General features: G+C 41.9%; 2 protein-coding genes across 2 annotated transcripts in view; both read right to left on the bottom strand.

Moving 5' to 3' along the window:
• Positions 1 to 19,582, bottom strand: part of E23 (ABC transporter G family member E23) — a 234,519-nt gene extending 214,937 nt beyond the window's left edge. Inside the window, exons 1-2 of the mRNA XM_076798205.1 lie at positions 18,601 to 19,582; positions 9,895 to 10,742 (exon numbers count right to left, since the gene is read on the bottom strand). Coding sequence (XP_076654320.1) covers positions 9,895 to 10,007 — 113 coding nt within the window. The 5' untranslated portion in view covers positions 10,008 to 10,742; positions 18,601 to 19,582. The remainder of the gene's footprint in view (positions 1 to 9,894; positions 10,743 to 18,600) is intronic.
• A 1,338-nt stretch (positions 19,583 to 20,920) lies between these two features.
• Positions 20,921 to 26,389, bottom strand: LOC143359873 (ATP-dependent DNA/RNA helicase DHX36). The gene is made up of 14 exons (XM_076798196.1): positions 26,161 to 26,389; positions 24,871 to 25,434; positions 24,599 to 24,788; positions 24,354 to 24,528; positions 24,118 to 24,266; positions 23,949 to 24,045; positions 23,682 to 23,877; positions 23,339 to 23,603; positions 22,969 to 23,261; positions 22,466 to 22,892; positions 22,174 to 22,385; positions 21,799 to 21,887; positions 21,630 to 21,721; positions 20,921 to 21,552 (listed from the first exon to the last, which is right to left on the bottom strand). The coding sequence occupies exons 1-14, from the start codon at positions 26,216 to 26,218 to the stop codon at positions 21,480 to 21,482; spliced, it is 2,880 nt and encodes a 959-aa protein (XP_076654311.1). The 5' UTR covers positions 26,219 to 26,389; the 3' UTR covers positions 20,921 to 21,479.
• Between the last annotated feature and the right edge of the window lie 9 nt (positions 26,390 to 26,398).

Genomic DNA, 26,398 nt, shown 5'->3' with positions numbered 1-26,398 from the left:
TGATTACTCGCCGTGTCAAACAATGTCTAGACAATAGCAACGGTGACATCTCTCTTAACGCTAGATTTGCGAGACCCAGCCCGCCAAAATGACGGATTTTTGCAATTATTAAGAGTGCAAGAACGTACTTGTGATATTAGGATAAAAATCGCTGAAAATCTAAACAACCACAATTTTGTTATTTGCACAAGGCACTGTAAAATAGTCGCTTCCAGTGCTCCGTGAATTTCACAAGCTCTAGCTTAACATTAACGTCAACGGATATTATTAAGTGTCGCGTTTACCTTTTTCAGATCTTAAAATACGATTTTACGATGGAAACCAACGGCGCGGGTACGTTCTCGATTGTTTTCATTAATTCCGGCAATTATTTTGATCGATCAGGCGAGGATCGACGAGCTCTCTCGATCGAGGCTCTGACTAATTCCGTCGAGTGAATCACTCGATCGAACTCGATCGCGCTGCGAAACCGATTTATCGAGACACGCCGGGAATTTGTTACGCGTTATCGCTGAATAGTGGATCTTCGTGCAAATGAATGGTTCTAGAGTCTAGCTTCGAATCGTTCGAATAGATTAGTGGTCGACGATCGTTATAGAGGATCAAGGAATTCGTTGAATTTAATTATTGTCCCATTACTGTCCCATTTGTGATCGTTAGACTGCGGATCTCTGTGGAAAATAGAAGTATTGACCTAGCAGAAATCGCGCCTTTCGGTTTTTTTGTGCAGTAGATGCACAAAATCCGCAGTCTAATGATCACTGTCTAATCAGTAGACATTTATGACAATTTAAAGCAGTGGACATATTAACCCTTTGCACTCGAAGCTATTTTAACTCCAAAACGAAACATTTCTTCCGACCTAGAATATTTCCCTTCTACATATCTTTCTTCATGTTATACATGCGAAAATGGTGCAATTTACTCGTAAAATACCGAAGTATTTAGTAATTTATTAAATACAAACAAATTTAGTAAAGAAAAAAATATTTTGAATAATAATACAGCAATTCTTAGTGGCGCCTTACAGTCGCCAGCGTGTTGGTTGTAGCTTAATAAAATAATTGAAAGAAGAAAGAAATTTTTATTTCGCTCCTGCGCCTTGCAATCAATGCAAATATATTTTATTTTGCATAAAGATCAGTCTAATAATCACTGTAAACCCCGCGGGATCTTTATGGAAAATTGTAAGATACAGAAAACACCATGTTATTTCAGCTAGTCATTTCAATGATAAATGCAATAAAATTGAATAATTACTTCTAAAAGAAATTACAACAAATATTACAATGTGTTTGTTACATTACAAAATTTGTATTTAACAGATTACTAAACATTTAAATATTATACGTGGAGATCCGATCAGTTTCGTATGAATAAACTGAAAATATTCTAAGACGGGCGAGAAAAATTTAGTTTTAGAATGAAAATAGCGCCGAGTGCAAAGGGCTAAGTCATTCCAGTCGAATTATTCGCGAAACTATTGACTGGAAAGTTGAATGGTTTGGACAAATGATCGAACAAATTCGTGGACATAGTTTTGCGATAGAAATCGCTAGAAAAATCTGAAAGATACATTCCGGGGATTGTTAGAAATTAGTATTGCAAAATGGTAGCCGCTTCTTTGCAGATGCAACGTCAAATGAAAATGGCCGAGAGAGAAGGAACGAAACGAAATGGTTGCGGCGCGACGGTTGTTGCTCCCGCCGCGGATATTTCGCTTAGAACGCGTAGAAGTGGAACGAAAAAAAGAGCTTGAAGGCCCGGTATTCGACGACGAAGACGACGACGACGACGGTGAGATGAAATCGAGGACGGTGCACGCAGGCAACCGTGCCATTAAGTAGATTGAATATTACCCTATATTCGGTAGACGCAATCAATAGCCTAGAAAAATGCGCTATTCTCCTTCGCAGCGTGCCGCGGCCTTGAATCCCCTATCAGCTTCGCGTCTAATTTACCGCGGAATGACGAGTATAAAGTGTGCACACGCGACCGTGTAACGCATGCCTCTGCATCGGTTGTCCGAGAGCTTCGCCTCTATCATAGTTCCTTCGCGCACCTTTTCGCCTATGGGAAACCAACGTTCTTCGCCATGGGGCCGATCCATGGGAGCATTCTCCTTTGCCCCCACGGGCAACATACCGGGGCCAATGTCGCTGGGAGTCGCATCGAGAATACGTTATTCGCGAATGCGAGTGAATTTCGATAGCCAAGTATCATTCTATAGGTCTGACGCAGTAACGTTTTGCAATTTATTATCATTCCTGGCATCACATGACTGCCCCCTTAGCTTGCAAACAAATTGCTTGGAAGAGCGTTCCGGGGACAATACCCATTTACACTAACTAACCATTTAGGCCAGACTAACTCGTTATTGTACACGAATCGGCCTGAAACGAATTACACGCAATATAATTAACAAGTATTCGGTTAATGGGTATATCTTTGGTTCAGCGAGATCCTACATTTGCAGTGACATTTTCTAATAAATGACAGAGGCCAACTTGGTCCCCCCTTTCGACTGTCGTTAATAGACTGCGAATTTGTATGCGAAACAATTTTATCCAAGCATGAAAATTTCCTCTCTCGGTGATCTTGATACACCGAAATTAACATTCTCAAATTCATTTAAATCTCTCGCTATTTGCCCGTTCATTCGCGTCCTAAATCCAGAAAATCTGTAGCCTAGTAATGAATTTTGTAACTTTCTTCCAAAGTCCTGTCGATGTTTCAGTTTTCTGCATTTCCATTTATACAAATCCCTGCGTCAAGCAGTTCTTGTCTCGGCGTTTCAATTCCGCAATTCCAACATGCACCGCCGTCCAAACGAACTTCCGGCGATCCCGGCGCGATTAAATTTGCATAGCGAGGTTCGCGAAGATCCGCGTCCCGCTAAACGCCGTTGAACGAATCAATTGACTTAACGCGATTAACGAAACAATTACAACACGGATCGCTTTGGCCGTAAGCGAGAACGGTACGCAAGGAGCACGCGGTAGCTTTCGAATAGCTGTTTTCTAAGTCGCCGACGATCACAGGAGACGTGCGACGTTCATCGGGAATATAATTGAACGATTTCGGAATAATGAACGGCCGTCCGCCTGCAATTTCTCAGTTATATAAATATATTCGGAGCCGGTTCGGTCGCCTGTCGGACAGACTCGATTTAATCCGCGAAACTCCGAGAGATCGATAAAACGAGAAGTCGATACTCTTTCTTTTACGCGCGATTGCAAAAAGGAAGTAATTAATCGGTCGACTTAAACCGTCTCTCCTCCTCCTCCTCCTCCTCCTCCTACGTTTCTCTTTGGTCTGTACGATTATGAAATCGGTATAGAAGTCATTTCTTTACGGGTTTCATGGTTAACAGCATGTTTCCGGATACGCTTGAACGACAAGAGTTATTACGAACGCTCGCGCGCCTTCGGTGAACGCAGAAAATCGTCGCGGCGTGAAATCTGCTAGATTCACGGGCTGAAACGTTGCGACAAACACCTGCCGGTGGAACGAGAAATAATTGCGACCGCCGTCACGCCGGTTCCACACTATATCATACCCCTAGCCATAATAAGTCCGATGTGTCTGCCGTAACCATGGCCGGGACGCGCGCCGACTCGAGACCCGTTTGTCCTGCCTCAAAATTTCATTTTCTCGAGACAGTTTTTTCTAGACACAACTAGGTAACCCTTCGAACCTTCGAAATCCAAAATACTAACCATTTTAGATCATTGCGCGAGCGGGGCATTAACTCTAAAAACAAAATTCGGAAATTCAGAGTGAAATTCTTGTGATTGTAGAGCTTGTTTGAATTAATGTTTTATATATTAACAGGCGAATTTTTGTTATTTAATTAGGTTGTATTACGATTTATTTCGATATTTATAATTCGCTGGAAAAAAAGAAAAATATTCGTTTCAATTCAAACGAAATTAACGCTAAAACTTACAAAGCACAAAATATATAAAAGTGAAACGTCTTGTAGAAAGGAGATTGAATTTATTTAAACTTTGAACGATTTTCATTATATGTGCTAAATAAAGAGGTGAATTCAATAATTTCCTGTGAGAACGTTTTTATAATTTTAACCCTTGGGACTCGAGTGCCGACTCTGAGGCGCCACTAAGAATAAATAAATACAAGAATAAACTACAAAAGAATAAATAAGAAACAAGAAAAAAGAATAAATTACTAAACATTTTGGTAGTGTACGAGTAAATTGCACCATTTTCGTATGTATAACATGAAAAAATATATATAGAAGGGCAATATTCTAGGTCAGAAGAAATGTTTCGTTTTGAAGTTAAAATAGCTTCGAGTGCAAAGGGTTAATAATTGTGAAATGGAAAGCCGGTCAATTTGACCGCGGCAGGTTTACTGTTAACAACATACATGTTTAGCAGATTCCACTCAAAGTCTTCGTAACGAGTCTGAATCGATATTATCCGTGTACAGATACCGCAGTCACATTTACAACAGTCTGAACTTTGAAAAAATTATACGAAATGTCAGACTCGCAAGAAAAATGAGTTTGATGATCCGTTGGGTTCGCATACTCTATATGCAGCAAGTAGAATTGGTTGGCCACGATCAGACGCGTCAGACGATTCCTATTTGATAGCGTAATTTCCTCGAAAACGAGGGGTCGAACGAAAGAGAAGTTACTGTATTTTTTAGATCTGCTTTTGCATGTAAAATCACATTCAAATTCGGAAACACGGCCTGTGTACGCGAGCTTGAAAATTGGAAAAATTCCCGATTCTCTGCTACGTTTTCGAGCGACTCGAATTTTCAGTTCGCGTTATTTGCAGCTCGTGAGAAACACGTACGCTCACATGGTAAAGGCATTGTCCTGATACGTTTCCGCACAGCTCAAATTCAGTTCTGTGTTATTTGCACACGTTGTCTCTCGGTGTGTAATAAAGTCGCGATTATTATTATTGTAGCAAGAGCGGCGAGGCTGTTTCGCCAAGGTCGGGTCGAAAAACAAAATAACTAGAAGAGAGAAAGAGAGGAGGGGGGTGGGAGGGCGGAGAAAAATAATAATAAAGCAGGCGGTCCGGAGCGAGTTTGAATATTGATTGGCTGGCGGCGGTAGGCTTGATAATGCTCGGCCAGATAAAGGGGAAAGTTATCAGCGGCGGAGTTTCTGGAGAAACAAAAGCGCGGTCGTGATTTACGAACGTCTTCCTCGAAAAATCACGAGACGCTCGAAGCGAGTGTATGTAGACGCGTGTATCCCGGGGTCTCGGCGACGATAACGTCGTGCTTTCTTCCATTTATTTACAGTTCGCAAAGAGACAGTCCATTATCAGGCATTGATAAAGAATCGGACGCTAATCGGCGCGGACTCTCGGCGCTCGAAACTGCGAAAACTTTTCGATCGTTTTCGTGGACCCGTGAAACTAGCCGAATTCGTTCTCGAAAGAATCGCACGGAGTTCGGACGGCAATTTTTCGCGGAATTTCTCGATCGATCGTGATGATCGCGAAACGAAATGCGGAAAGTGTCGTCGCGATTCGCGGAAATGATAAACCGAGTTTCGACGAGAGCGCGTTCCGTGTCGCGCAGACCGTGGATCTTCGTTTCGAAAGCGTTTCCCAGTATCGATCAACGTTCCTCGAGGTTTCGAAACCCGATTTCTTCGATGGAACCTCACTGTACCGATTTTGAAGCGTCTCTGACCTGAAAAACGCAAGCAGGGTATCCGAGAAAGCTGCATTTCAAACGAAGTTGCGCCATCTTCGATTTTCGTTCAGTGCTGAACCTATCGAGCACTAAAAGTAACTGATGCTTTGTACGAACAACATTCGAGAATTTGTTTGTAAAACTAATTTCTCCACTTTTCAAGAAGACATCATCATGATTTCAGTAAACAATCTGTCGTTCGACCGTCGTAAGTTCCGCATCAATTCAATTCAAGGAGAAATTATTAGTGACTGAGCTTCAACAATTTCCAACATGGCCGCCGCCCCTCACCTCGCGAATTCATGCGCATACAGCGTTCACTATACTGCGTTTACATTGATTTTAATATAACCAACGCATAGATCACGAAGGAGAGATTCTATTCCTATAAAAAATTTCGTATCAAACCCGAAGTAACTATCTCTGTAACCAGATAAATGTAATTAAGTAAATGGCTAATGGCGGCCACTGCAGAAAGCAAAATGGCAGCCATAGAGAAAATCGTGGGCACTCGTATTGTGAATAGTTTTTATCGGCTTTAAAGGGTTCCCAGATATATTATTGTATCATGTTGATATTATTTCAGTATCAATGGACTTTCCCACGGTTACCAAGCAAAAGCACAGTCTGGTGATCGTTTCTAGCTTGTTTTTCGAATGGAAACGAGTTCCCAGGGAAGTCTAGCGTCGACGAGGGGTACGCGCGAGCTGCGTCGCAAAAATACAGAAAACTGTCGACCCCGCGAAAGCCTGGAAGACTGGGTCGTATATTTTTCAAGAAGTCTCGCGGCGAGCTTAACAAATCCGCTCGTCATTGTTTGGCCGTCGATTGGTAGACAGAACAAAGACTACGGGGAACGTTCAAACAGCGGCTCGCGTACGCAAACAGCTAGTAGAGCTGCGCGTCGACATTCGTTAAATCTCGCCCACAGGATAAACAACCGTATAAATAAATTTGTCGAGCAGGAACGGATGATAAAACGGTGACGCGGTGCAACGACCAACCACCGCCGATAATTTCGATGCGTGAAGCAACCGTACAGCTGGCTCGATCAGCCTCGATGCTCTCTCGCATGCGTCTTGCGAATATTTCGAACGATCGTCGCAAGACTCGAAAGTTCAACGAGCCGGGACGCCTTCGCAATTTTCAAACAATTCCTGCGATAAGCCTCGAAGTTCCCGAACCCTTCGCAATTTTATAGACTCCTGAAAACTGTATCGGACAATTGAAAAACAGGTTCGAACTTTGAAATGAATTTTGTTGAATCGCGTGACGAAATCCGTTGGCGGAATTAAACGAAAACGTTCCGAGTTTCTCTTTTCGAGTTCTACCAACAACTCGCGCCAGTGATATATATTTTTACGACGGTGACGATGATAAGGGACCTAAGCGTCGCCTCGGGGTTCTTTCGAAAGAGATCATCGACTATCAGTCGCGATAAGGGATTTAACGGTCGTGCGCGGAAACGACCACGCTAATTACGCTGGCTCGTTCGTTCTTCCTTCTTTGCCCTCTTTGTCTCGTTAGACCAGCAAACGAACGGCAGCCGCCTTATCGGCCAGGAGGAATCTAATTTTCAGGATGCATCTAATCGGTTAGGATCCCGTAGGTTCGATGTAGAACGAGCGGCGGCGGCGGCGGCGGCGGCGGCTACTCTTGAAATTAGCCTATCCTCTCGATTCTATTGAATTCCGTTTGTCGAGGGAAACCGGAAACGCGCGTTCGAGCCACTTTGCATCGGGAGCTCGCGAGGAGCAACTTCGAATTCGACTCGAAACGGTTTAAATTTAGAATTCCACAAATAAAATAATGCCCTCCCCAGACTCCGGGCCGAGAGGTAGAGCTTATTTTGCATTCTTAATTCAGGGGATTGGTGGAAATGCGATTTCGAGCAACGCTCGCCGATTGTAAAAGCGACGCTGCCTCGGTTTATTATGCTGCTCGAACGCCAGTGAAAAGAAATAGAACATTCGAAACTTCGAGCACTTAAGGTACTATTGAACATTGGGAAAATCGTAATGTGCACGAAAATTGATGAAATAACGAGAATCAAGTGGTGCAGAGAGATACTGAAAAAGCTGTGCGATTATCACAAATGGACCAAAAAACATGTAAACAGCGTTACGGCTAACTGTCGGTTAGCCTCTTTGGTTTACGGAACCCGTCAAAATGACGGGTTTTAATATTTTTAATATAAAAATATTAAGATTGTAAGGATGCATAGATCAGAAATTATTTAGCAAATTTATTTCTTTGGGTATATATTACTTTAAAAATATTGCTAAAATTTGGGGTAGCACGTTCTTGTTATCTCTATGAAGTGATGCAAAATATTCACTTTTAATGCTCCGTAAACCTAGTGTTAATCTCTTTTAGTTAAAAATGGTCGGAAACCTTGCAACGAAATATTGCAGAGAACGAATTCCGTTATTAGCGAATTTTTAACAGTTATCAATTGGCAAAGGGATCGAATATTTGCGAATTCGTGCGAAAATGTCCAGCGCAATAGACTTTGGATCCGGTGAGTTTCTAAAATATGCGCGAAATAACCCGGGAAATCGCTTTTCTTCTAACGCATGATAAATTCGAAAGTAAAGCAACGTCTCGCATCGCCAGATCAAAGTAGAACGAACAGCCTCGAGGTGTTGAGAAAAACCGGCGATAATTAATACGGAGTAAAGTCTAATGAAATACCGGGGAATAAGTATTTCCAGCGTCGAGTTAAACGGTCGACAATATAAATACGCGATATCGTTCCGCCGCGATTAAAATGCAACGGAAGAAAGCATAAAAGCCAGCATGCAAATCATAGTATTATTATGAGAGAAATACAATTGACACGTTAGCTACCGGAAGCCTATTAATAGGTTTCCTTAATGACTTGCATCTAGAAGAACATTAACAGTTTACTTGTAGATTATAATCTCGAATGAAACAATTGGGGTACGTTAGGCTAACGAATCAAGATTGTTCGGTTGATATTGAAGACTATTAAAAGTCGTCGCCATCTTTTCCTTCTCGGCGATTCTTTTTTCTCTTGAAATTATATAATTCACCGGTAACGGATAAATTATCGGAAATCTGAATGTACATCTTGGTTTTTCTATAGCTGCCTGCAACTGGTTTAAAGATTTATGCAGAGATGTTTAGAAAACATCGAACCACTTATGAATAATTGAAGACGGGTTGCCAATGCAATTTTCAGCTTTCAATAATATTGCACAATCGTTATATAAATGCGAACGGATCGAATGGGCTCGAAGAACACAGCAGGTTTATGAAAATCGTACAACTATGAATAAAACGCGTTTAAAAAAGCATGTGAAAGGAGACTCTGATGTATGCGCAAGTGCTGGTGCATCCGGAGTCTAATTAATTCAATAGCACTCGAGAAGAAAAAGTCGGGCCGCACTTTAGACAAAAATAATGGAAACACCGTCCGCGCGACGTTACAGCGCGTTGCAGGAAAACTGATTAAAGGCTTTAAACATTGTTTAGACACGTTCAAAAGTTCGTAATGTTATAAAAAAAAAAATACATCACTGTACCCAGGAGAGCACGCCGAATCGTTCTGCGGCTAGTACATATACTCTTATGAAAATAACAAGCCTGAATTTATTTAGATTTTGTGCGATTTTTATGATAACGTAAACTAGAATAAAAAAAATGGAGGCGTCTTTATCATTTCAACGATTACAAAATAAAAAAATTTGAAGCCGGTCATTTGACCAGCGGTGATAGGTCTAGCGTTAACATTTGTCATTGACATTTTTAATGAGATTATAAACTGTAATACAGAACTGACTTGTGTTCTAACAATTCAAATCTCAAATGATCTTGCACTGCGATTTATCCTACGATCGCAGTGAGTAGAACTTTTCATAATTTTCTGTAAGTAAAAGAAAACCTTGTTTGTTTTTTATATGCCTGTATACTCTCCAGATGCTACGTATGAATGGCAACAAAGTGGAATCTTGTCCCAGCTTGAAGTAAATTAATCGTACACATATTTATTGGATCCAGTTAGAAATCCTCATCAGGAGTCTGATCCGATATTATAGTGAAAGTGGTTAACACCGTGAAAAGAGTAATTTTGTCCAGCCAGTGGCAAGAGTAATGGAACCACAGTGCACTGTATGGAGAGAAGAAGAGAACGAACAGGTGAGAAAGAAAGAAAGAAAGAAAGAAAGCAAGCGTCGGACTCACCTGGGAGCATTGATGATTGGTTGTCCCATTGCCCGTGGCTGGCGCTTCTCGTTACTGGGAAGGCGCAGGTAATCTTGGTCGCCAAAGAGGAACAGATCCTTTGAAATAATCATGTCCACCGTGTGGTTGCCGGTTATAGCTGCCCGCCTCTCCCGCTTATCTTTCGCTCACTGGCTTACAACGTACACCACTGGCTGAACAACGCGCTCCGTTGACGAGAGCAGGACGGGAAACAACGCGTACTGAATGATGTGAACACTGTCCCGCCGCCTAAATACGTCCAGGCCGATCCGGACCGAGGAACGTGCTGCACCGCGACGTGAGACCTGCCGGCGGCGTCGTCGACGATCGTCAGCAACGGTGCATTTTCGCCAGCGATCGATGCCGCCGTTTACAATGATGCTGTTACTATCGCTGACGCGACTGGACGCCGATGATTCGATACTATCGCACCCGGTCGCAAGCATTAAGTCCGCGGTTGCCCTAGGATCCGACTACGCGAGATCTAGATTGTCTATTCTTCTTCCTCTTCTTCTTCTTCTTCTTCTCTCTCTCTCGGAAGAGCACGAGGCGTACACCTTTCTACGGCGCCTGCGTGGACAAATAGCACGATCAGAAGAGAGAAAGAAAATTCCCAGGGCTTCGATGATCTCGCGGCGAGAGGAGAGAGAATTCGTTTCCCTGTTCTGTTCTCTGGCGTTGTTTGTTCGCGAGTCTCCCGTGAGGCCTCTCTTTGGTACGAATGATTTATCACGACAGCGGAATCAAGTTCCAGACAACAACGCGATTGGCGGATCCCCGATTCGTCGGCTGAGACGCGCTCAGACCTCTTCGTCTTCCTCCGCTATCTGGAAAAGAAGAAACAGGATTTTAGTCGCCCGTTACGGATTCCACGACACCGAGAACACACTCTGCCACAGTGGTCGATAAGTATGAACAATCGAAGGAAAATTGGGGAACAAAAAAGAATATTTTAGCAAATTTTTACATAATTTGATTTATTCTTTCTTTCTTTTCGATATATATTTTATCATACGTTAACGTAGGGACTTCAATGAATATTTTCGGATCTTTTAGTCTCTCAGTTGTGGATAAATTAAATCTTCAAGTCGTTTCTGATTTTCGTCCCACTTTTTACAAAAATCGACCACTGTGCGATCCTACCGAACCGAGGCCTGACGCTACAAATCTTATCTGCCGTACGTAACCGTTTCCAATATTCTATGTTTTCAAAAGTATTATCGCTCTGCCTTGGAAAAGCTATAAATCGATTTTTTCAAACTCTGTTAGAGATAATGCGTTTTTAGCGTTCTCCAACCGAAGGCCCTAGTCTCTTTAGGGTTGAAAGTTGAACTCCCTGGGATCGTTCACCTATTAGGCGATTTTCCAAGTCGAAAATAATTAGTACCATATGTCTGCATTAACACATACTGGGAATTTCTTAACGAATTATTAACATGGTTATCTCGGTAATGAACCATCGAGCCACATTCAGGAATGTTTCTTTCAGAATTATTTTTTAAAAGAGGATTTTTAAGTTCTGGTTTGATATAATGCAGTTATTACAAATCCTAATACTCATTTTAGAGTCTGCATAATAATAATATCTATTCTTTCCGTAAAAATAGGACCAGATGTTTTTCCAAAAGAAACGTATCAAAGTTCAGACAGAATCCTTTTAATCCTCCGACGGCAGGGTCCGGGTCTACTGTGACCCAGAGTATCGAAATTACTCAGTGTCTGGCGGCTCAATGAAATGGAAAAACTGAGTGAACAATAGAATGACTAAGGTGTCTACAAGAAGCACCTTTACAAATGTTTCAAAACATATTCACAAGCATGTTTGGTCCTAAACAAATCAATGATTATAGTTACAAGAACGGTCTGCCGTCCGAGGGTGAAAAGTTGATTTCAATCTGCGAGTTTCGAATTACGAGAAGCGCGTGCAGCCGAATGCAACTCGCAACGAGCGCCGCAGCCGTTCATTCATGATCGTCTATTGCTACTGGCGAAGGTAATCGTGTCTGTTAGGGTAATCCGTTACCGTTGACGTGGCCGGCAAAAACGTTTCCCCTCGGCGAAACGTTTGCTCCGCGAGATCGTTGTTATTTTCAACGGTGCGCCGCTTTTTCTTTTTTTTTTCCCCCTTTTCTCTGGCCCTCGAGAGCTATACGAATCAATGGGCCAAGTTGCTCGAAAGTCGTTGCGACGATGGGACCGGGCTTCGTTCCGAACAATCATGCGATTCTAGATACCAGGGAGAACGTGTAGAGGGCTCTTCCGCTTCCGACGGAGACCGCATGTTTACTAACTTCGCTACCGCAACCCTGCCAACAGTATACGGTAGTCAGAGGCCGCGTTTATGCGCCTAGAAACGCTGATTATGCTCGGGTGGCCCTAAGTAAAATTAAAGTGGAAAATTACACGGGCGAAAATGTAGGAATCTTTGGGAATTTAATGTAAGCAACAGGGTGAACTAATATTTTTGAAATGCGGATATTAAAAAGAGTTCTAAGGCTTACATTCATCCCACTCTCAAAAACCGAATATATTCCTCGACTTTGTAGAAGATTAAACCGATAAATCGGAAACGTTAAACCGAGCTACCCCCAATTTCGATAACCCTTTAATACGCCGTTGACCCCGCCCCTGCTCCTCCCCTCCCCCGAAGAAAATCTAACCTAACTCCACTCTTAATTACAATTCAACCAGAAACGAGTTTAGAAGCGTATCGAACGACGTAGCCGGTAGTATCATTCGATCTGCTACACATACAGAGAGGAATCTAGTTAAGTGCGCCCTATTAAACGTAAACGACGTCCGGAAAATTCTGCGCGCATTTAAATACAGTAATTTCGCGATAACGCCGGCCAAGACAATAAACTCGGAAGCACGTTGAAACCGAGACTAATTTCATTTTCGTGTTCACCGAATAACATTGAAAACGAGTGGCGTCCACGTGACCCACATTACGCGCAATATAGAGTGTCGGAATAGTCACACTCTGACTCTCTCGGAACGAGAAAATAAATTAGCTAGTCGGCGAATTCTACGGACGTTCGCAAGAATCGGCGAGAAAATGTCGTTCGAATGAAAAACAGATGAGGGGAGACCGGGGTTCGATTTCGCGAAACAGAAATACGCATATATGTATATAAATATATAGGTCACCTATTTCGGTCCGACAACCTTCTACGCGGGGCTGGCCGCGACCGGATCGGCTTCCGAATTCTTTGCATAACCAAAATCGCTGGATATCACCCGTTAGAAAAGCGGCCGTTATTTATCGGCGAGATTTGTTAGTCGTTCAACCGTGGTTCGCGCGCATCGGGAACGAAGACAAACATGGCGGGCGGCGACGGTGGGGCGGCGGAGGGGAGGGGGGAGGGGGAGCGGAGGGGAAAGAGGCGCGAGTGCAATGGTCGTGCACGTTGCGTTTGAAGCTGACGAAGTAAATCGAGCGGATATACGCCGCGTTCATGAGAACTCGTCCCATATTTACATCGCGCCAATTTTCACCCGCCAACTGTTAAGCATTAGTCACGGATGAGTGGCGCGTATACGACACCGGTCATCGCCGCGCAGGATCTCGAACGCCGCGCCCCTAATTAGCTGATTCGAAACTAGATCGAGGCGCGAGATTTGAATTTCACGGTCACGCGGCAAACACCATCGCCGCTGATCACAATACCACACGGCGAACTGCCGCGGCAGTGGTGCCAAGACGGGAAAAAATCCTTTTTATAAAATTGCGATTTTTATAAAAAAAAAATTTGTTTTTGTATAGCCTAATAGTGCGTGCACGATGTGCCAAAGTCAGATTTTTGGTAAATAACTGTCGCAAAAGTGCAACAGGTATTTTTTGGTAGTGCTCCAATGAACGCTATAAAAATAATTTATGTAAGATAAAATAAATTGTTATTAAATATTTTTTTATACATAACAAATTAATAAATCATATGCACTGCACATTTTTCTTTATTATTTAGAAATATTCCTAAAAAATTTCACCCCGAACATCAAATAATCGTAACCTCCGCACGATTCACTCTTGGAAATTCTGAAAGTTGATATTTAAACTTAAATTGCGGCGAAAGGGTCTCGAAGGGTCTCATGATTTTTTGCACGAGGTTAGATCAATATTACACCTTGCCAAAACGATTAGTTTCAGACTAAAATCTATTAAAGTATTTGTTGTATGCTTCCATAAATAAAAAATGGGCAGAAGACAGAGATTTTCGATTAGCCCATATTACTTAATGTTAACACCTTTTACAAAAGTTTTTTTTGCCAAATAAGCGTTGTACCTGTGGCAATCTCTCCACAAATTTTCAAACAAATTCGTTGGATAGTTTCGTTTTTACAGATTTTTTGCCGCTTTTTGGCCATTTGGCACCACTGTGTGCCGTTGTCGCACGTAGCGTCGAACACAACCGGGACAATTATAAAAGTGCGGAATATGCGGCTCGCCCGTCTCAAAGATACAGCTCTCAAGTAGGACAGCCTATTAAAACGTGCGACATGAAAGCGAGAAGAACTCTTTTCGAATGTAGTACGATTGTTAACGGAGCGTTAACGATTGAAAAATATTACATTCGATACACGAGTTGACTGACGAACGAAATTGAATGACTTCGGTTTCGAGAGATTTCTGAGAGAACATTCGCTGGGAGTTGATAGAACCACGGACGAGGTATAGGATAGACCTATCATCCAATGTATTTTTGTGGCCCACATTTTTGGGGTCACGTAACCCCATTACCTTTTTCGTGTCGCATCTTGTATTACCAATTCGAACTAAAGTTTGCTGACAGCATCCTCAGTGGTAGGAATCAAAATTAAAAGTAGCTACAGTCAGTCCCATAACTTTCTGTAGCGATCCAATTGTTCGAACTTCTCAAAAAAATTCAAGTAGTATAGTCCAATATTGACAAAATTATGCGATTTTTACGAATACTTATGGGACTGACTGTATACATAGTCACTGCAGTCTCGCGAGTACGAGAAAATAAACGAATAATTCGAAAAATCTCTGATTTTCTGAACAGTCGATATTTCAGAACATGAGACACGAAGTCCCATAAGATGTCTGTGATAGAACTTGTCACGATTCAGACCACCGTGGAGTTGTCTCCTTCCAATTCCGATCGGCGACGATTTCGCCAAGCATGTCAACCTTCGAACGTGAAATTAGTACCAATGGGTTGACGCGACGCCGTCGCCGGTGCTCGTTGTATCGGTTCCCATCGCGGCGCTGTGATCGAAATCGAGAACATTGAGGAAGGTAATGGCACAGTCTTGAAAATAATACCGTTGATTCCCCCGCGTCTCGACGGAATCGATTGACGGCCATAATCACGAAAAACGACTAAACTCGGCGTGTTACGAAAGTTTTTATTGGCGCTTGTATCGCCCGTCGCGTGGAAGCTCAAGGTTTGTTTACATCGTGGCCGATCGATTTGAAAAATAGCAACAAGCTTCCGCGCGTTCCGAAAAGCGTTTCATCGTCACGTATCGATAAGTGTGCCAACCTGTATTCTCACCCGCGATAAAAATCGACTGTAGAATGATTCGAAAAAGCGCGGGAAAGTGTACGACCTAGGAAAGAAATATTTTCGAGAGTTCTGTTCACCTTGGAACAAGGGTAAGCGGCTATTGTATCGCGCAGAGATTCTTCTGAGTTTGCGGTAATACTAAAAATATCTTCGACAACGTACATTTTATCAATGACAATATACGATAATTAAGAGCAATTATCTCATCGAGTGTAGTAGCGTCTCGTATCGCGGGAGCAACGATCTCGTCCATTAAACCGTCAGATCAATGAACACTCGATAACCACAAACGAGATTACGAGTTTGAATTTCGATGGATCGACCGTCCACTCGACGATTACCCGGCACTTGCATCTGGTATTTATAAATACACTTCGTCGAATTGCTCTACACTTTGTCCGAACTAATACGTTCGAAACAGAACGGGCTTGGAACAAATTTTCTATGTTTTCAAACTGTCGTCGGGCGTCGCCATCTGTTTTTAATATCGTGTGGAACTGTCGATCGATAATTCGATATATCGACTATCGATTAACTCAGCCGCCGTATTCGAATTATTTGCAACAACTTGCAACTTGCAATTTTATTTTCAACCGAAAAATACTGATATCGAGGCGGTAGAAAGTCGGTGGGATGTCAAGGACACTCAAGGTCATACTTTTCCACCGACGTTTTAGACTTCCTGCACCAGGGTCGTTTGTTTATCTCGAACGTTACAGACGAGATTTGTTTTCGCTCGAATGAAACCATTCTTGTTCCCTTGAATAAACTAATTGTCATGCAATTGAACGCGCGACCGTAGAGAAAGAGAAAGAGAGCGAGAGCGAGAGCGAGAGAGGAGAAAGAGAAAGAGACAGCCGGCCGAATGACAATGCAGGGGGGAAAACTAATTTGGCACGGACAAAGGAAACGTTACATAAACAATGCAAACGACCGTTTGACAGTGCGCGGCCGTGTGACTTAACTTTTTTTCTGCTTCCTCGTCGACTAATTACCCAGCAATCAAGCGAAAACACGTACTTATCCCGATTTACTTGATTAGAATATACAAGCCAGTCGGTTGGATCCGTTCCAAAAACGAAGTTGTTTGATTCGATACGCCGTGTATCAACGTAATCGATGTTTTCAAGCTTCGGAAATCAAACATACACCTTAATTAAGGTACTTTGCCTCCTAATATCGAAAAAAAAAATAAAGATTAGAAATGGGAACAGTCGCGTGCGACGCCATATTCGCACAATCGTTATCCGGAATTTGTTCCTATCAATCTGGCTCTATTGTTTTTTTTCTTTCGCGTTAGTTTATCCGAATTTTCGAGAAACGGGCCACAGAAATAGAGACGTAGAGACCGCGAGATGATAAAGCGTTGTCGACTCGTGGCAAAGTCTGCTATTCGTTGATTAGATATGAAATTAGAAACTCGCCGAGCAAAGTACCAAAATGGATCTTCTTTCGACGATGCCAACAACCTGCGTCCGGATCTCGATTCGATTCGATTCGATTCGATTGAAACACAGAAAACAGTTGAAAAAGACGATCACGACCGAACGAACAAAGTCAATAAAGTACCATTTACTAAAATACATTTGTTCGTAATATCTACCGTAGGTAAGGTCAGCGCATCGATGATGAGGTCATTACAAGAGACGGCCGTACCTGTCCTTCGGTCGGTCGTCCTCGGCCGTAAATTTTTAACGGTCGAATATCTGTTTGCCGATAAGATCATCGAAAACCTCGCTTGTAAATCGCTCCCATAAGGTCGCAATTTTCGACCGAGAAACCATCGCGCAGAAAATGTTGCGTTACGTAGCGTCTCGTACACGTACGAGCGCGAAACGCGATAAGAGCACGTCCCACAAACCTACCTTTAAACAGCGTCGATACTACCTGTACCACGATCAAGATGCTTTCTTAGAACGAGACAGTGATGTACGGACAACCTTCGAACGAGAGAACACCGGTCCCAGTGAACGGCCCTACGCCCTTGATTCCCTCGATTCGAAACTCAAATCGAAAACGCGCCGCTCGCGAACAAGCCGCGGATCATTAAGCACCGTCCAACTGAAAAATTAGGTCGCCCCGATGCTGCCAGCGACGATGCATCGCGGCGATCCTCTCCGACAGGAATTCTCTAGCGTTTAGGATACCGTGAGATTCGAAAAAATTCGAATAAATTCCGCTAGCACCAAGCTTTTAACCCTTTGGCGCTATTTTAACACTAGATTTACGGAACCCGTCAAAATGACGGATTCTAATATTTTTAATTCGCGAATATTGAGATTGCAAACAAACAGGAATTATTTAACAAATTGATTTCTCTAGGTATATATTATTTAAAAAAAAATGGCTACAGATTTTGATCGATATATTCGTGTTATTTTTATAAGGAAATGTAAAACAGTCATTTTTAGTGCTCCGTAAACCTAGTGTTAATTCCAAAACGAAATTTTTCTTCCGTCTTAGAATATCTTCATGCGAAGCTGATTCGATATCCACATATATTATATTTAAATGTTTCACAATCTTACAAATTTTCTAATGTATCAAATATTTTGCGATATTTGTTCTAATTTCTCTGAAATAATGCCACAACAATTTTCAGTGGCGGTTCAGAGTCACCACTCGAGTGCACAGGGTTAACCTTTAACACTTTGGACGCCCAGCTAGAAGCCCGAAAAATTCCATAAAATCAAAGTAAGTTATTTAATGAAATAAAAATTGCAAAAAATTAAATGTATGACACTGATCGTAATCCTCCAACTTTCTTGCATGTTACAGATCCTAATCAAGTTAAAAATGTAAAAATGTAAAAATTCATTGTAAAACCAGCACAAACAATTCCGTCACCCAAATATGGGTGACGCGGCGCCGAACGTGTTAAGAGGGCCGGGCATAATTTCCCCCGTTGGAAACCTGACTTTTCTTCATATACAACATGTTACTCAAAATTCCCAAGAGTGTGCCGTGGCCCACTAAAACTTAACTTTTCGCTCAAGTATAAGCGAATTGTGGGGCAACTGCAGCACCGAGGTGTCACGATAGCCGGTGGGTTCTCGGGACGAAAAATCGAGAGATTGAGGATTCGATCTCGCGAGAAGAAGGGCAAAAGTGCGTCGGGGAACGAAAAGAGTTTCGCGTAGAATTCTCTTACCTAGAAAGAGCGGTGACGACGGATCCGCAGAGTGTTCTCTCTTCTCGGTTGTTATCGTAGCTCCGATCGAGAGACTCGTCCTCGATCGCGGCCGGGGAACCCGAAGAAAATTTCAGTGGGTCTCGGGTTCGACGTTAGCCGCCGCCGGTATCTTTGGCCTCGGCGTTCTCCTCCTCGTAGCTCCTGTCACACATGCACTGTGCACCGGCCACGAACATGCGGCCATTGCGCGGCGCGCAGTCAATGAACCCGCATTGCTTTTCACCCGGAGAGTCCCTCTGCGCGCTTTTTTATTTTTTTTTTTCTCTTTCTTTTCGTCTTCCCTGGTTAAAGCCCCGCACGCACTATCGGCCGGCCTCTATCCGCGGATCTTCGGCCGCACACTCACGACATATATTCCGGTGGCGGTTTCGCACGAGGAACACCCGACCCTCCCGATGTCACTGGCTCTCTCTCTCTCTCTCTCTCTCTCTCTTTCTCTCTCTCGCCTCTTCCTGCGCGCTGTGCTCGTCGTCCCTCTCTCTCTCTTTCACCCTTTTTCACTCTCTCGCCCTCTGTACACAGCTATGTAGTACGTATATATATATGTATATATATATACACACGTGCGATATATATATATACATATATACGAAAGGTGGTATAGGTACGCGCGTGTGTGTGAGGGATACGCGGGTGCGCACGCGCGTATTCACATCTCTCCTCTGCTTTCGCACGTGTATATACGTCGTCGCGACGAGAATCTCTCTCTCTCTTTCTCTCTCTTTCTCTCTCGCTCTCTCTCTCTTTTATTTTTCTTTCTCTCTTTCTTCCTACCTTCGTACGGTCGTTCAGTGACCCACTCTATTTCTCTGTCTGTCCGTCTGTCTCTCGGAACACCGATACACCCCGGGCGGCTGCGTGTGATTTTTCACTAGGTTTCCTTTTCGCGGCTCGGCTCAGCTCAGCTCAGCTCGGCTCGGCTCAGCTCGGCTCGGCTCGATCAACCCGCCGCAACTCTTCTCGAAACCAACGAGATGTATACTGGCGTATACGTAGAGTATATAGAGATGTATATAGCGGAGACACGGGTAGGGCAAGGGGTGGTAGGGCACGTTAGAGACCGGATAAGGGAGAGCGCAGTGCCGTATCGCGCGCACTCGCACGCACACGAGACCGACTCGTTTACTGGAGCCTCGTGTCCCCCCCGAATGAATCGACCACAGCTTCGCGACGCGACACTCGCGGCGGTCGGATGCAGACTGAATCGGACGCTACGTGCCCCGCTCCTGTATTGCCGGAACGTCCCTCCTGTCCACCCTCCCTTCTTTCTCGCTCGTTCCTCTTTCTCTTCCCCCTATTTACTTCTATCCGCGGTGGCGGCTATCAGCTCGTGCCAGACCCCAGGCTCATTTTTACTGACGACGCGCGAACGCTCGCTCGGCTGCCACGGAGGGGAAGTTTTTTCTCTTTCAGCCTCTCGGCCAGGATCGCTCGCCGGAGAAACTTGCCCACTTTCCTCCTCCTCCTCCTTCTCCTTCTCCTCCTCCTCCTTCTTCTTCTTCTTCTTCGTCTACGAAAATTCTCTACAGCCACCCACAATCGCTCGTGCCCGAAAAGCGAAAAATTACAAATTTTCTATCTCGCTTCATTGAACTGATAGCACCCATTTGTTACCCCCACAGACAATTGTAGGTGTCACTCCATGAAACTGATAACACCTATTTACCCACCACAGAAGATTTTAGACGTCGCTTCAAAATTGTTCACTTCTTCAAATTGATACACACTGACCCCCGACAGAAGATTTTTGATAGTACTTTGAAACTGTTCACCCCATAAAACGGATAACCCGCGGATTTTTTGATAAAAATTTTCCGCATCGGTTGCGGGGTATTTGTTCAATAGTTTCAATAAACGGAAAATCTTCTGACAACTTCACTACTCGTAAATACAGAAATTTCCAGTATACTGATAGCAAGCACAACCCCCTGACAAAATGTTGGACAATACTTTAAATTTCCCGGTTTTTATAATTTCCCAAATACAAAATAATTTCGAAGTTTTCAATCTTTTTCAATCTTTTTTTTTGCAATCATTGTCTCTCAAGTCTTTAACTCGTATGTCAATTACCAAAATTGTGTACGACATTCTGTCACACTTGATAGTTTTTAGTGATCGCCCAAGAACATACAAATCTACAATAATCTTACTATTGGTCGGTAAAAGCATTAAAGAAGCTTTAAAAAAAAATTGACAGGGATGTATTGACATGAGAGTCAATGGACGCAGTATTTTGAGTAATTTCAGCTAAAATGAGAATTTGTCTACCCTCGAATCCGAATGAATGTTTGAAGGAGAAGAGTAGTTTCGTTTAAATTGTGGACGAGCAAGATTTAATACAGAATGTCCGACATATCGATTACAGCGTTTCCTCCGCGATCATTGACCTTTGATAGTCCACAATTTACATGTTAATACGACAAAGCGATGCCCCGTCGTCGGTAACTTATGCCATAAAGTGAGTAAGGTTCTAAAAATATTTGTCATATTTTTATTTCAAACCGTGGAACATGGTGTATAACAGGATCGAGCATTGAATCGAAAGATACTGTTTTATCGTTCGTTTTTGCACTGCTACTAACGGTTATCTTTCTTTAAAAGTTTATTTTTCTGTTCATATACTACAAAGATGATAATACTTCTATTGTTCGTGCTATTTCTATTAGTTTTGGTACGTAGACAAAATTGATCAATAAAATCGGATCGATTAAATACAATAATTCACTCTATTAAATTGGTGAAAAAGGGTTTTAGAAACCCAATTGTCTGAACCTAATTCGTTACAATCTAAAGCAGCCGAGGTAATCACATGATAATCAGAGAGAATACGAATTATCTTAGCCCTCTTCGCCGCGAGTGTCGGGAAGTCCCACGTTCGTGTCTTTCAGGCTGACTAAATCTATAATCGCGCTACAATCGATAAACGATATTAATATATTTCAACATAACTATACCGTATTCGTGTACAATATATTATATTTACTTACTTTAAAAGATCGCCCTCGTTGGTTTCCCATCTGGTTGTTCCCGGATGCGTTAGTTTATACGTTATCCAATCATTAAATTCTTCGTGCAGTTTCTATAATCGAAACAAACGTATACACAAACATATACTTGCAAACTATTTCTTTATCGAAACTTTAAACTCATTCTTACCTCAATAATTCGCGCTGTTCGTAAATCGCACGTAATACTCTTATCCGTCGAACACGTCCAATTGATAACGTAATTATTTCCTTGTTTCTCTGTACAATTAATACAATTATTAGACACACCTCCGTCAATGTAACTTATAAATAGACTGCTCATTTTATGCATTCACGACAAAAACGGGTAGCTACAATCTTAAACAGCAGAAGCATTAAAAGTGTCGAAGAGTATCGACGCATTACTTTTGTCCTGCTAACAGTATTAAAGGGAGAAACAAATTTTCATTTGGTTCCAGTCCCTTGTAATTCGCAAAGAAAATTTTCATTTTGCATAAAGATCCGCAGTTTATTAATAAACAAAACGAAGAAGCGTGTATCTTACGTATGTTCTTGAACGAAGCGGCGAACAATAAAATTGGAGTGGTAATGAATGTGGTATCGTGTATATACGTCGATGTAGACCGTTGTTTCGTGAAATATGTAATATAGCGGCTAGGATGACTGCTGAAAAGTTTAGCATTTATGCTCGACGGATGTATGAAAACGCAACCATCCTCGGCAGTCCAGGCGCGTACTACACCCCTCGTCACCCTCCTGAAATTTATATGCATTCTTTATACATTTAAAGGAATACGAAAATAACTGATCTTTGATCAATTGAAAACCATACGTACGTTACTGTCACAATATTCGGATACAATCCAGCACATACTATCGCCTTGACTAACGCGACATTATCAGAATTCCTGTTGGCATTCCTATAGCTCGGATTTTCACTTTCTAAAAATTTCATTTCGCACAAGTGTTGCGCGAACTGAGTTTTCATTTCGGAAAGAAGTTTCAGCGTGTTGAACGAAAGAAAATACTCTTTACAGAAATAGCCAGCATCTCCGTGTTTGTAGCAATTTTCGAACCTCCTCAAAGCCTCGGCTAGCGCAATGTGATCGCTGTATTCCTTCAAACCGAGTTCGAGTTTCTTCAGCCTCGCTCTTGTCTCGTTTTCCAGAGGAAATAAGAATGCATCCTTGAACGACAGGCTTGCAGCAATTGCGAAGACCGGTTCCACGCAGGAAAATAACGCTGCCCATATAATCATCTTCCCTGTGGTAACAAAAATTATTATTACACAGAAAAATATTTCCTACAATTTATTAACGAAATCATTCAAATTAGTCACCTGTTCGTGGGTCAAGAGGCAATTGTGCCAAGTGATATCCTAGCGGAGTCAAGTTTTCCTGATCATCCAACGCCTTCAGTTGTCTGAGCAGTTTCAAAGACAACTCTATAGCTGCAGAACTGGGAGGGTCCATGACGTTGCATAGGAAAGATTGAACATCTCCTAATTGCAAAATTTTTATTCGCAAAATTACCTCCTCTAAACGAGTTATGAGCATTTCTGGTAACGGATACTGATCGAGCAAGCTCTCTCTAGCTCTCGTATAAAGGTGATAGCAAATGCCAGGCTTCACTCTAGAGTGAAAGATGTATGTATATGAAACACAGTGTGATAAGTGAAATATTAAATATGCTAATCATTTTTATCTCACCTGCCTGCCCTACCCCGTCTCTGTTTGGAGTTAGCTAAAGATACCCACTCGGGCTTTAAAGTTTCAATGTTTCTATTACAATCGAACTTGAGAAACTTCATTTTGCCGCTGTCGATGACGTAGACCACGTCCTCGATAGTTACGGATGCTTCCGCTATCGATGTTGCAATGATAATCTTTCGTATACCATGGGGCGGTTGTTTAAATATTAGCTTTTGGTGGACTGTTGACATGCGGGAGTGCAGCGGATAAATAACATATCTATCTGTGCATAAAAAAAATTTGGATAAATATTAATATTACCATCTACACGTTTCGGTAGCAATGTTTTAAGTATGCTTGCCTGGTGGGTATTGTCCGTTTTGCATCATCATTTTATGAAGCTGCGAGATGTCCATCAAACCCGGTAAAAAAACTAGAATAGCTCCAGGTGGTTTTGCTCTACAAATGTGTCGAATTAATTCTTCTATCAGAAGAAGAGACAGATCCTCTCTGTTAGGATTCTTCAGTTGATCGATCACATTCTTCGAATACTTTTTCTAAATTACAACATGTAACGAATTGAACGCAAACGAGAATGAAAGCATCGAAGAGTGAAAATGAAATGTACCTCGATCGCAAGTCGTCGTATATACGAATCTATTATGGAAGCAGACTCATCTCTCTGAGTTTGTCTATAATCGTCGATATGTTTGCTAAATTTGAATCTGTAAATCAATTGCCATTACAATTCCTTTTCCTTGTTAGATTCCAGGAAAAATGGTAATAAATAGTCTTACCGGGTAATTTCTAACACGTCCTCTAAATAAAATTCTTCTACTGGATAAGTAAAGCCTGGTATATGAATTATTGGACAATCATTGTAATACTTCGAAAAACTTTCCGAATTAAGTGTTGCACTCATGAGAAGAACTTTTAAATCCGGTCTCTAAAATATCAAATTCAGATGCATCAATAGAATTTTTTCACACGCCGTAATGGAATTCGTATGCACAATTAATTTAATTTCGCTTACTTTCGATATAATTAGTTTTAATAAAGTCATCGTGAAATCGATTTCTGTAGAACGTTCGTGAATCTCGTCTAAAATAATATGAGAGTAATTATTTAGGGCTGGATCACTTTCCATGAATTTCAACAGCATTCCAGAGGTACAAAATGTTATGCTTCCTCTATCTCTAGGCATTACTCTGTAAGCAGAGAAAACATATAAACATATTGTACACTGAATGAAAAACTGGTAGAAACACGAAAGCATACCGTTCAAGTCTAATTTGAAAACCTATAGATGTTCCGAGTCTCTCTGCTCTCTCAGCAGCAACTCTTTCGGCAACAGAAATCGCAGATATCCTCCTTGGTTGAGTACATACTATTCGAGTAATACTACCATTACCTTGCTCTATTTGATCATCCAATATAAATTGAGCAACTTGTGTTGTTTTCCCACAACCTAAAATACAATTATCATTTTGTCCAAGGATTAAGTATTACTTAAACTGTGTTACAATCATAAGTACTGCATATAAACTCACCAGTCTCGCCGCTTATTACAACAACTTGATTTTCTTTTACTAGCTTTAAGATTTTTGATCTCTCCTGATATGCAGGCAACCTTGTTCGAAACTCTAGCATACTTTCATATTCTTCTGAAGATATTTTCGACCTATATTCAGCTAGTAACATATCGTCTAAATTGCTATTCCTTTCTAATCTTGAGCTCTGAAGCAGAGCTTTACAAATGTTTTCCTGTATATTACCGGATACTATATTTAAGAACTTTCTCTTAAACTGTGCATCCTGAATGTAGCTATATTTTTCCTCCAATTTCCTATTTGTATTCTCCGCTTGTTCCTGGCTGTTGTTTAACTTATTATAAAATCCCTTGGTGTTCAATGCTCTTTGAAGCTTGTGTTCAACATTTTCTGGTATTGTAATGACTTTAGCTACTTGCTGCGCCTTCATTGCTTTTCCTCTGTCTCGATAATAGAGACCTATTTCTTCGCCTCTTAACCATGGGGGCCTTCCTTGTCCTCTGCCACTTCTACTACCCTGCTTGAAGTGTGAGGATCCAGATTGAGCATTTTCACCTTCGCCACCTATATTTCCAAAATAAACTTGCGTAAAATAATTCTCTCTATTCATTTGAAAAATCTAACCTAAGCAAATGTTCGAATTGTTCTCAAATTTATCAATGACACACAAAACATACAAGACGAAATTTTATCGAATGGAAAACATATCAAATGCAAAACAGTAAGAACATTTTTTAAAAAATTAGGCATACCATTATTTTCAATTCACTAAAGTCATTTAAAGGAGACATAAATGTCTATATAGCTTCCGCTAATTCCGCATTCTATATAGTTTCATTATTTAACTCTTTGGGGGATAGGGGGTCTCAACATGGAACGGTATCGATCGGTTGGTAGATTAACCCTTCCGTTACCACGGACGAGATATCTCGCTACCACCATGTCGCGTGTACGACGCTATCGACGAGATATTTCGCGTCAAAACGCTCGTTACTCGACGCTTTCGACGAAATATCTGACGATTTAAAATACAAACTCCAGTGTTTGTAACATAGCATCGCGTAGCGTCGTATACGCGACATAGCGAAATATCTCGCCCATGGTAATAATAATGTCAAGACTGACAGCATCAAAGCCTCCACATGTTGAAGACATCAAAACAAGCGTCGCGACATCAATCCATGCCAATTCTTAAAATTTCGATTAAACGAATTTCATAATCTCGAGGCTCGGTTCGTGTTGTCAACGCTGTTCTTAAATTGGTCAAGGTGTCTAGAAAATTTGACGTACCATGCTCTTTCCGCCGTTGATTCCCGTGTCTGAAATTCTTTCCGAAAGGGCGAAACATGTTTTCATAGAATTAAAAGTCTCATTCAATCGTCAACGATACTTGTTCTTTATCGGGAACTTTTTAGCTGCTCAAATAATGATAAAATCGGCGCTCTGTCTAAGACAGTCGATGATCGGAGTACAGTAAATATTCACGGAAAATTTCACTATGTATGCACTCTTGCTATGACTTGCGTGC

Source organism: Halictus rubicundus, chromosome 12, assembly GCF_050948215.1.
Source record: "Halictus rubicundus isolate RS-2024b chromosome 12, iyHalRubi1_principal, whole genome shotgun sequence".
In the NCBI taxonomy this organism is placed as follows: domain Eukaryota; kingdom Metazoa; phylum Arthropoda; class Insecta; order Hymenoptera; family Halictidae; genus Halictus; species Halictus rubicundus.
Note: the sequence above shows the minus strand (reverse complement) of the source record. Positions and strands in the feature narration are given on the sequence as shown.

Coding starts and splice junctions, on each gene's coding strand:
- LOC143359873 (XM_076798196.1), bottom strand. CDS start 26,218: ATGTTTCGCCCTTTCGGAAAGAATTTCAGACACGGGAATCAACGGCGG. Junction 24,789..24,870: donor TGTAATAAGCGGCGAGACTG/GTGAGTTTATAT, acceptor ATTGTATTTTAG/GTTGTGGGAAAACAACACAA. Junction 24,046..24,117: donor GACGTGTTAGAAATTACCCG/GTAAGACTATTT, acceptor ATTGATTTACAG/ATTCAAATTTAGCAAACATA.